The sequence below is a fragment of the Monopterus albus genome, unplaced genomic scaffold (genome assembly GCF_001952655.1).
Source record: "Monopterus albus unplaced genomic scaffold, M_albus_1.0 scaffold86.1, whole genome shotgun sequence".
Lineage (NCBI taxonomy): Eukaryota > Metazoa > Chordata > Actinopteri > Synbranchiformes > Synbranchidae > Monopterus > Monopterus albus.
The window spans coordinates 420,220-430,993 of record NW_018127966.1 but is presented as its reverse complement, the minus strand read 5'-3'; the positions used below and the strand labels follow the sequence as shown (position 1 = coordinate 430,993).

At 37.7% G+C, this 10,774-nt stretch overlaps 3 protein-coding genes and 1 long non-coding RNA gene across 4 annotated transcripts in view; 2 read left to right on the top strand and 2 right to left on the bottom strand.

Annotated features, from left to right (window-relative positions):
* spon2b (spondin 2b, extracellular matrix protein) overlaps window positions 1-5,079 on the top strand; it is a 10,613-nt gene extending 5,534 nt beyond the window's left edge. Inside the window, exons 4-6 of the mRNA XM_020607514.1 lie at window positions 1,105-1,296; window positions 1,938-2,124; window positions 3,983-5,079. Coding sequence (XP_020463170.1) covers window positions 1,105-1,296; window positions 1,938-2,124; window positions 3,983-4,161 — 558 coding nt within the window. The 3' untranslated portion in view covers window positions 4,162-5,079. The remainder of the gene's footprint in view (window positions 1-1,104; window positions 1,297-1,937; window positions 2,125-3,982) is intronic.
* Window positions 1-9,603, bottom strand: part of LOC109964310 (uncharacterized) — a 38,892-nt gene extending 29,289 nt beyond the window's left edge. Inside the window, exons 1-3 of the long non-coding RNA XR_002275493.1 lie at window positions 9,586-9,603; window positions 7,429-7,497; window positions 6,833-6,930 (exon numbers count right to left, since the gene is read on the bottom strand). This is a non-coding gene — a long non-coding RNA (uncharacterized LOC109964310). The remainder of the gene's footprint in view (window positions 1-6,832; window positions 6,931-7,428; window positions 7,498-9,585) is intronic.
* Window positions 1-10,192, bottom strand: part of maea (macrophage erythroblast attacher, E3 ubiquitin ligase) — a 74,210-nt gene extending 64,018 nt beyond the window's left edge. Inside the window, exon 1 of the mRNA XM_020607512.1 lies at window positions 10,114-10,192. Coding sequence (XP_020463168.1) covers window positions 10,114-10,116 — 3 coding nt within the window. The 5' untranslated portion in view covers window positions 10,117-10,192. The remainder of the gene's footprint in view (window positions 1-10,113) is intronic.
* On the top strand, window positions 5,138-9,395 carry LOC109964308 (transmembrane emp24 domain-containing protein 11). Its single transcript, XM_020607516.1, is given in 6 exon segments — window positions 5,138-6,923; window positions 7,435-7,526; window positions 8,012-8,137; window positions 8,501-8,647; window positions 8,799-8,917; window positions 8,919-9,395. Coding segments are annotated over 6 exon segments (642 nt in total). The 5' UTR covers window positions 5,138-6,793; the 3' UTR covers window positions 8,947-9,395.
* Window positions 10,193-10,774: the final 582 nt, after the last annotated feature.

The window sequence follows — 10,774 nt, the reverse complement described above, 5'->3', positions numbered from 1 at the left end:
CGGCATTCCCCCGGAAGAGCTGGAGGAAGTGTCTGTAGAGAGGGAAGTCTGGGCATCTTTGCTTAGACTGCTGCCCCCGCGACCCGGTCCCAGGTAAGCAGAGGAAAATGGATGGATGGATGGATAGTGACAATCAAAACTATAAGACAAATGAACAATTGTCTTTTTAGCCAAGCAAACACATCATAGAAATGCTTACTGTTGATAACAGTAGGCACAATATGCCTTTTTAACAAAACCTGCCCCAGGCTGTTTTTCTATATGCTGCACCCTAAGAGAGCTTCTAAAACACAGTGAACCTAATCTATGTCTAAAAATAATGTAATACCCAGGAAGGAGCTGGCTGTTAAACATCTTCCTAGTGAGTCTCTGAGTAGGTCATAAAACTGAGGTGGGGGAGTTACTGGGCTATAAATGCCTATTATGAAAATACGTGCTTCTAATTGAACACATTATCATATGACGTACATATAGTAGACAGTTGATTTAATGGGTAACTCCACCAATTTTACACATCATATGTCAAAAATTTGTATAAGGTCTTTTGTAACTCCAGAGTCTATGAGGTATAGTCTGGCAAGTCTGTGACGGTTGGGCTCACCTCTGCTCGAGGCTAGAAGCTCAAGCATACATTAGCTGCTACTAGCATAACACCCCGTCTCGGACCAAACTGCTATTGAGATACACTGTGGGTAATGTAGGCATCTTTGATAAGAAAGAAAATTGCGTGGAATAAAACAGACCATATCTCTGGTCTGTGTCTTTGCCGTCATAACAGTTAAATGAATGGATACACAAAGTGAATAGATTACTGATAAATAAATATAAATGGACAGTAAATTAAGTGAATTATAGCTTTCACTTATATTTATCATTTACTTTTTAACTGGTAAATGACTTTAGCCCAGAGCACAATAAGCTGTTCTTCCTCTGTGGCTTTAACCCACAGTCCCAACGAACACTTAAACCAAATCATATACAGTATGGTAACATTAAAATAACACACCTCCTCATATCTCTTTATCTCCACTTCTCACTCTGACCACCTGCTCATTTCCTGCCTGTTTTCTCTCTCTACACCATACTGTCCTGCTCCATCTGCAGCTGTCATTTATCGTGCGACTCGTTCCAAGCCCAGACTGGTTTGTCGGTGTAGACAGTCTTGACCTGTGTGACGGCGACCAGTGGAAAGAACATGTGTCGCTGGAGCTTTTCCCATACGATGCAGGAACTGACAGCGGATTCACTTTCTCCTCTCCAAACTTTGAAACCATCCCGCAGGAAGAAATCACACAGGTGTGTCAACATTAGCCTCAAGCAACACTGCATCAATCCAAAAAGAAAAATCACAAGGCATGGGGCCACAGAAACACCATCATCTGGTGCTGGCAGAAAACTGTACATTGTTTTCTGCTACAATATTACAATACTGCAATTATGCCTACTACACAGTGTTTCTACATTTACAGATTATCAAATTATTAGGAAATCACCTACATTACAACTTCAAACAGCTGCCACCAGCTGCTTAGAGTCACCCTTTTGATTTTACAGTCAATTTAATGACAGAAATAGAAAAAAAGATTAAGACTCAAAAGTTGTGGTAATCTATTGTTTCTTTCTAAATATGCACCATTTCAGAATAATGTTTGTACTGAACAGAGATGCACCGAACAGATGGAAAATCCATATTAGCAGGTTAGACTTTAAAAAGTCAGGATCTACCAATAAAATTGCAATCGGTGCATCTCTAGTACTGAACATAAATTAACTTATTGTCAAAATTCATTAGCATAAGCACTACAGTGCAGTACCTACTGCACTTTTATCATAAGTGCTATTACTATTGTGCTATAAACAGTGAATGTCCCTAACAGGCTCTACCAACACATCTCCATTTATCAGCTGTTTTTCCTTGACCATTTTCTGATCCACAGATCACCTCCTCCTTCCCTAGCCACCCTGCTAACTCCTTTTACTACCCACGCCTGAAGCAGCTCCCTCCCATCGCTAAGGTGACGCTGACCAAGATAAAGAAAACCAATCAGATCCCTAGCCTGCCACTGGAGCCCACCCAGTCCAACCAACTGCTAACAGGAAACGAGATTGAAGACACATTCACAAGTAAGTCTGAAGAATGCAAAAATACTAATCATTTCTGCCTGTAGTAGCACAGCACTGGCCAAAATGGGCCGTGATAATGAGAATCAGTTACTACCACAATAACATTAATCATATATATGAACGACTGATGGTGTTGTAATGGTGCTTTCTGTTTCTCTCACACATATTTTTACCCAGTGTATGTGTGTTAAAGCAACAGAAAACCATCTACCACTGTGTTCAAACTTTTTTTCTAATTTTTCTTCAACATACGTGTAGTTTCTGATGTCTAGCCTCAACAAATGAGGGTAATAACTTGGAAAAAGCTGTAGCAACATTTTGTCAAAGACACTACAAAACACTGCAAGTTGCCAACCATGGAGATACATAGTGCACCATTTTAAACATAAAAAAGTGGCTTTCTAATGTTTACTGCTTGGCCTCAATAATAAACACAATGAGTTTTAATGATAAACACCCAATCTAAATCCAACTCTGCTTACACTAGTAAACTCCATGGGATACCTTTAGGCAACAGGTATAAGAAAAAAATGAAAAATCAAATACAAGCAATTAAACACAGCCAACTCAAAATGCTTAAATACTGTACAGATTAGTAAGATCAACATCACTGCTTGAGTATGTGATTTTGCTTGATCAGATTAAAGCATTTGGGAACAATTACAGGCCACACTCAAACTCAATTACTTTCAACTAGAAACCAGAGAAGCCAAGTGAGGGCAGGGAAGGACATCTGGCTCCCACTGGAAAAGTCTAAAGACAAGAGATGGAGAAAATGAAATTTTAAGCAAACTATGTAAAGATTAATTACAGCAGCATATAGGTCATGACATGTAGTGGGGTGCAGACACGTTTGGTTAAACCAGATATGGATCCATAAATTGAAGCTGCAGTTATTTCTTGGTTCCACATTGTTAAAGTTTTAAAACGGCCTAAGGACATGGACAATAGGAAGGCATCCTGAAAAATTAAAAAGAAAAGTGTGTCAAACAACAAGCAAAGCCAACCGTGCAGTAGATGAACAATCTGCCTGGGTGACTGCTGTTCTCCAATGTAACAGGAAGTTCCAGAACTCACCACAGAAAGTCCAAACACATGGCATGACCAGGAAAAAGGTTTTTTGAGGGGAAAATTACAAACACTGAAGATATGTGTCAACTTGGCAGTGAAGCTGACCAGGACTATAAAGATTTGACTCCCCATTACAGACTACAAGTCTGTTCCCCTGACTACCCATCAACAAACAGCAGAGAGGGGCCAAGATTCTGTTGCTCCAAATGCTTCATCCTACTCCTCCATTTGTTTATGCTTCCCCTCTGCCTTCCTCTAGGATCAACCTTCGGTCCAGATCAGCAATCCCTTGGTCTAGATTTTAATTGTGAAATTCATCACTGATGTAAAGTCAACATTGCTTCTTACAGCATCTTATAAAGCTATCCTTCCATCTGTCCTTAATGGATGCACAATATGAACAGAGATGTCATAATCAGCCTCAACTTGACGTGCATGTTCCACTGCTCCATCCATCCATGCAACTTCCGTACCACCTCCCAGCCTTCTGCTTTTCTACTATTTAACCAGCAACTAGGTCTGTGATACATATCATATACTATATCCGGTGTGTGAGCCAACAAGGTTGCCTGACAGTCAGTGATTGAAGAGGGGTGATTTTCCCTATTATGACTTATTCCATTTCTTGGCATTAAAACCTGCAATAGGAAACCTAAATGTCAAGACAATAAGTATATTGCAGTAAAAAAGAAGATAAAACACAAGCATGCATGTTCGAGAGCATGAAAGCTAAATAACGAACCAAAACTAATTGCTTAGAACTATAATGCCTCCCCTCTCTGTGCAGATACCCCTCTGGATTGTGAGGTGTCAGTGTGGTCTCCCTGGGGCTTGTGCAAAGGCAAGTGCGGAGACACAGGTGTGCAGCACCGCACACGCTACATCCTCATGCACCCAGCCAACAATGGAGCAGCGTGCCCCCTGCTGGAGGAAGAGAGGAAGTGCTCCTCAGACAACTGTTTATGACTAGGCCAAGAAAGGAGACAGAAGAAAGAGAGGAAGGAGAGAAGAGCGAGGAAAGAGAGAAAGGCCAGGAGAGGGAGGAAGGGACAAAAACAAAGAAACAACAGGAAAAGGTCTGCAATTAATTCACATGAGGCATTAATATGATAATCTAGGCTCCCTTCTTTCCACCCTGGCCATGCTCTCTTTCTGTGGAAATGATTAATATACTGATTTAAAATGAGACAAACCTCATCCTCAGGCCACACTGATATATCTGACAGAACTAGAGAGGTGTAGTTAGACAAAATAGCTATTAGACACCAGTTCAGTTTTTGCAGATTATCAAAACTGTGTGGAGAGAGAACAAAGCTGTTTAAATCAGAGCCATTAATTGAAAACATGTTTTCATTTTATAACTGTCTGTTTCTGAAGATCAGAGGTATCTGTTAGCCCACAGTGGATTATAACTCTCAGTGGCTTTAATCTAACTGCTTTGGAAATAAATCCATATTAATGCTACTTAACATCTAAAATCCCCATATTCAAGAAATACTTCAGAGAAAATCCCAACAACACTAGCCCTGTCACAGGGGAAAACATGATGCCTCAACTGTTCCATTAGCTGCAGCAGTACCAGCAGAAAATTAGGTCAGACAGAAATATATGGTCCTCTAAACAGTGCCACATTCAAAACAGAATGTTTACAGAGACATTATGGTTGTTTCCCTAAAGTCAAAGTATATATTTATTGACAGGATTTTAGCCTGTAGTGTACAGTATATCAAATGCAATAATATGTATTCCTTTATGTTACTAGGATAATAGTTTTTGTAAATAAAACAATGTACAAAATGTATGTTTCTGTATGGTCAATAAAGTGTAAATACATCTTGAAACTGTAAACTAATTGGTAAAGGCTTTCTTGGGAGAAAGAGAATAATTTTTCAAGAAATGTGGGAGAAAGAGAATAATTTTTCAAGAAGAAATACATACTCTTAGTACATTTGCTGGTCTATTGTTTAGCTTGACTACATGATTCCTAGAATTACAACACTGATTTTAAAGTGAAAAAAAATACCAGTATATGGATTAAACCATTGTTCATTAAGAGGATAAAGGTGTTCACCAACTATTCCACCAGTTCATTAAATGCTGACTTAGATCATAAGGCCTGACATCTCACAGAGCTCACATAAGGCTGTGAAATCAAGTGCAGCACATCCCACTATGAAGCTGGAGTTAATAGGCAGAACAGACACCACTTATAGTTACACTTAAAGTGACCTTTTTTGTTTAGAAAGTGTTTCTGAGCAGGAGGAAAACAACACAGCAGTTAGAAAAAATTTCTTCTTTCATCGACAATATTGGTGCAAATACATAAACCAGATCAAATCACTTATGACCATGCAACACAGAAACCATACAGTAGATGACAGAATGAATAGCAATAAGAGTTAACATCTGGTGTACGATAAGCTCCTTCCGTTTTGAATGATGAGGAAGAGGAAAATTACAGAGACTGAGAAAGAAGAGAAACAGGAGAGGAACCGATCCAGTTTCTGGTCTTCGTTAACAGCAGTATTTTGTATATGAAGTGACTGATCATAAGTAGTAGTACATTGTAGCAGTGGTAGTGCCAAATGGCAGTGAATTACAAAGTATTAATGGCCATATTTATTAGATTATATGTTTGCAATAAATTAGAGCCTTAAACAGAAATTTGCAGACATATAAACCCATGATATCTTAAAACCAAATCTGTTAGTTTAATTGCAGGTATAATAAATTGATTGATGCACAGGAAAAGAAAGAAATTAGATTCTTTGCTTACTTTGAAGAATAATAACTTCTGAATAACTTTTGCAGATGCTAAATAGGAAAACAGTTTATACTGTGTGTGGGTGTGCTGCAGTTTACTTTATAAATGACCTCATCTAAGGTAAGGCATATGGCAACTACTGTATATATTGGTTTGGATTACATTTGCCACTTTTCCGAAGAGATTTGCAGTCTGTTCCTGTAATACTGTACTATATTAACAAAAACTGTGACACAAGTAATACAATCTGTATAAGATGAACAGCATATCCCATTTTTGCAAGGATTAGGAAATTTGAGAAGTGCATTTGTCTAATTTCTCAAGTTTAAGTATCAACAAACACCATCCATCAGCATACTAGTGCGCTACTAACATTAATATATTGAGAAGTATATTAACTGGTATATATTTTATGTATAATGCCAACAGAAGATATTGCATGCGCCAGAGAGGTGTCTGAAAGGTCATGGTGCAACTCCTAATTCCATGCTGGTGTATTATGAGTACACTGTTGATAATCTGCACATGTTGCAAGTAGTTAGTTCACAGTCACTATTCTTAGCAGTTTTACTATTGGCTCCAAGATTAACCAGTCACAAATCAACCAGAATGTCTAATCGCCCAAAGCAGCACCTGTGAATTTCTCACACTCCACCTGCCTCCCTTAAAGACTTCCACTTTTAGTACATGAATGCTTGGATATAGCCAATGAAAAATACTGCAGTCTTGACTTTAAATTAGCAGATCTACTAAAATAATTCTATTACAACTGCAATCCAAACATTTGGTCATTGTCAAGTGATTTACTATCCAGTAGCTCACTGTTAGCTGACAATGTGTTTGCGAAGCATTGGCTTCCTCCTCCACTGTTACCTGATGTCGGCAGCAGCCATGTACTTTGATATTGGACAGCAGAAGGAAAAATGTATCATTGAGGAAATTCCTGAAGACATGCTGGTGACCGGTGAGTCCTGCAGAGGGAATATTTCTCCTGAATATCTTTTACCATTTCAACAGTAGCAGCATAATGAATATGGAATTACATTTTGAAAAGTGAACTGTGAATGCCACAGGACTGAAGAATAACACGGTGTTGTTATATGAACATCCATAATAGTATGTTTCTTCAAACTACGCTAGAAACTTCTGCACTGTCCATTACAGTGTTTTCTTGAAGACTGATTTGTTGTGTCAAGAATCCAAAAATGTAAAGTGATTCAACCAGTCCTACGATGAGACAGAGAGAAATGTAATGTTAATGTACTTGTGTGCCAATAGTTTTTGCAGCAACATGTTAAGGAATGTATATATTAAATACTATATTATGTATAAACATTGAATATTATCAATTCAAATGTAAATCTCAATATGAAAAGAATAAATTCAGTTTCATCTTTGTGCTCAATGTAATTCTTATCAGACATATAAGGTATGGTATTTGTATGTACTCATGTGTGAGTGTCTCTTACATTCAGGTTATTTCTTGTTGGAACCTTGGGATCTGAAGTCATTCACCGGCTCTCCTCATTTTGGTGCCACTGTGACAGTCAGAGACCCAAATCTTGAGGTACAATACTCACAGGAGAGGTTTATCACAAAGTCAGGGTTGCACAAACATGCATTAAAGGTATACACAAAACTGATTGGTTTACCATTCATACCAAGCCAAATAGCCAAAATGTACTGAACAGGGCTACCAAAGACTAGAACAGCACAGTTTGAATAATGAGAATGTATGTACTTCCATTATAAACCATAATCTCTATTGTGTTTGTGTTACAATTATCATCTCACACCTCCAGTCCAGTTCTTTGCTTCTGATATGGTCCCAAATCATTCCATTTCAAATTCACCTTTTTTTTTTTTTTACAATGCCAAAATCTATCAGTCTACCAGCTGTGCTTGACTCCTTTTCATACACATTACATCCACTTTATCTTCCTCAGCACTTGAGCAGCCAAAAAAGAATTAAAAAAAGCCAAACCACATTTCCATTTTGAAGACACATAACTGAAAAAATGCAGGACTAACAGTGTCTTATCTTCTCTTAAGGTTGTGATGTCCAAACGCTATGGTAAATTTGGTAAATTCACCTTCTCAGCTCACACATCTGGTCAACACTATCTTTGTTTCCAAAGCAACTTGACAAGGTTTGCTGTCTTTGCTGGAGAAAGGCTGGTGAGACCTTTGGACACACACACACATACACAGGCTGCTTATTTAAATGAATGATAAAAATACAGCAACAATGCAAAGTATTATATAGTTACAGATTTTCAATATGGAGGTTTGCTATGTATAGGTTATATGTAAGTATAAGGTACGAATTGACCAGACAAAACAACCAATTTGATGGCAAAATCTTGCATTATAGGAAATTAATTTTTGCATTTTCAGATATTCTATAGGTCAAACAATTAATCAAATGAATAACTGTCAGATTAAATGGCAATGAAAATCCTTGTTAAATGCAGGCCTAGGCCTAGACAAGTCATACATTTCTGAACATGATCTACATTTAGTTCCACTATTTTTTTACAGAAGATGCATTTGGATGTTCAGATGGGAGAGCACTCAATTGACCGTAATACTGACAACACTAAAGACAACATGGATACTCTGGAGAACAGTCTCAGACACCTCATAGCTCAGATGATGTACATTACCAAGCAGCAGGAGTATCAGAGGGTAAATGAGAACTATTCTGAGTATCCCCGTTGAGCCTTAAATGAAATAAATACAACTGGAAATGTAACATTTTTAAAATGATAGAGTGAATTTTTGAAAGCCTTTCATCAAGATTTGATGTCTATCTTTTTTACTGTCAACTGTCATTCAGGAGAAAGAGGAGGAATTTCGTCAGATCAGCGAGAACATCAACAATAAAGTGTTGTGGTGGGCCGTGATGCAGACCACTCTTCTGCTGTCAATTGGTTTTTGGCAGATGAAACGACTCAGACTTCTTCATTGCCAAGAAACTGGTCTGACTAATGACAACCTCTGACCTGATCTGTCAGTACTGTACCAGTTGTTGATATTGCTTTCCAAAGCTGGCCCAGAACTTACTACTGTTATACTGTAACATACAACATTACAAGCTTTATGTCCAAAAATAATAGCAAATTACAACTTTCTCACTGCTGAACATTTGCTGATATAGACACAGTCCATAGGAGTGACAAATGTATTAAAAAATAAAAGTGTAAATATATATAATACTGATTAAAAAAAATGCTGTTTGTGTGTGATACTGTATTTCAGTTGGGTTTTTCTCATCTTTTTGTTAATGATCCCTTACAAGATTTAGTAATATTAAACCACATTCTATGACGTTGTGGAGTCTGATAATAATGCATATTTCAAAAATAATAATAATAGATATTTCGCCCATTTATGAGCAGACATTCATACTGTTTGCAAGACTGAACACCCAGAAAAGAATCCTATAAGAATTATTCCCTATTTTTCAGAATATGAGCTTTAAGCATAACTTTGGGTTTTGGAATAAGGAGGCTTTCCCTAACAATATACTGCCCTGCCATGTAGCTTAGCTAATGTTAGCGTCAACTACCGATATTAGCCGCCTTTAGCTAACTTAAAGTTACAGTAGCTAGGTAACACCTTACCATAGAAGTTGACGTCGTTACGTACTATGAGGTAAATGTACAATATGAAATACATTCTTGTTGGGTTTTTTTTAAACGTTACTTGTGATCATTATTTAATGCAGAAAGAGGTAAGCCTATAATTAAGTACACAGTAACCGAAACAGGTCAAATAAAAATAATCTAACAGCTCTTGAGACGAGTTAATGTTAAGACTTCAAAACTGCTTCCACAGAAGTAACCGAAACAGGTCAAATAAAAATATTCTAACAGCTCCGTTATTTAACGTTAGCGTTAGCTACGTTAGCATTTGGCTTCAGCCGTCGCAAGATAACCTGAGCTAAGTAACGTTAACGTAATAAATGTGTAGGAAGGGGTTAGCTGGGCTATAAGGTCCTAAACTTAAAAGAAATTCGGTAACGTAAAGATGTTAAAGCACTTATTTGTAACCTTAGTAGTTATAATACTACTTATCTTAAAGGGTTGAAGCTAAATTAACACACTCAGGCAGGAACAATGAGTTGGCATTCTATCAAGTTAGCTAATTACCATATCAAACGCTGGCCTTATCTTTTGCAGGTCTTGCAGATGTCTTACTGGATCTGCTGCAACTCATGTTTCCTTTCTGCCAGTGCTGACCGAAAACTGGCTGTAACAAGTTGTGGCCATGTCATTTGCAATGTCTGTTATCAGAAAGGTTGGTTATTAAAACACCAAATCTGCACTTCAGTTGTACTATGCCTCCTGCTCAGGTCAGGTGAAACCCTGAATAGACAGGGACATCTGTTGGACTTCAAGAGATACTGCAGAATTGATTCCACAATTTTACACCAGGAGTCTTTAACTAAACGTTTCCATGTCTAAAACCTCTCAAAAGACACAATAACAGTTTAAATAATAATATGCACCTTCAACTTTACCAATGGGAGCCAAATTGAAGACAGACAGCATTTGCTATATAAGATGAAATCTCTGATCCAGTCATGCGCTCATCATACCCTAAAAAGAAATAAGAGTGAATATGGGACCTCTTGAAATACTCCTGGAGGTTCCTTGATTCCACTATTGGAATCACTGATCATATTCATAAGCCACAGTCTGTTCCTTCAATCAAATTCTTAAGAGTTTGGTTATATTTTTATCTCTTCTCACAGAGTTATACCACTTAATACATTTTGGGTCCCAGGCTTAAGCACTTTAGAAACCTCAG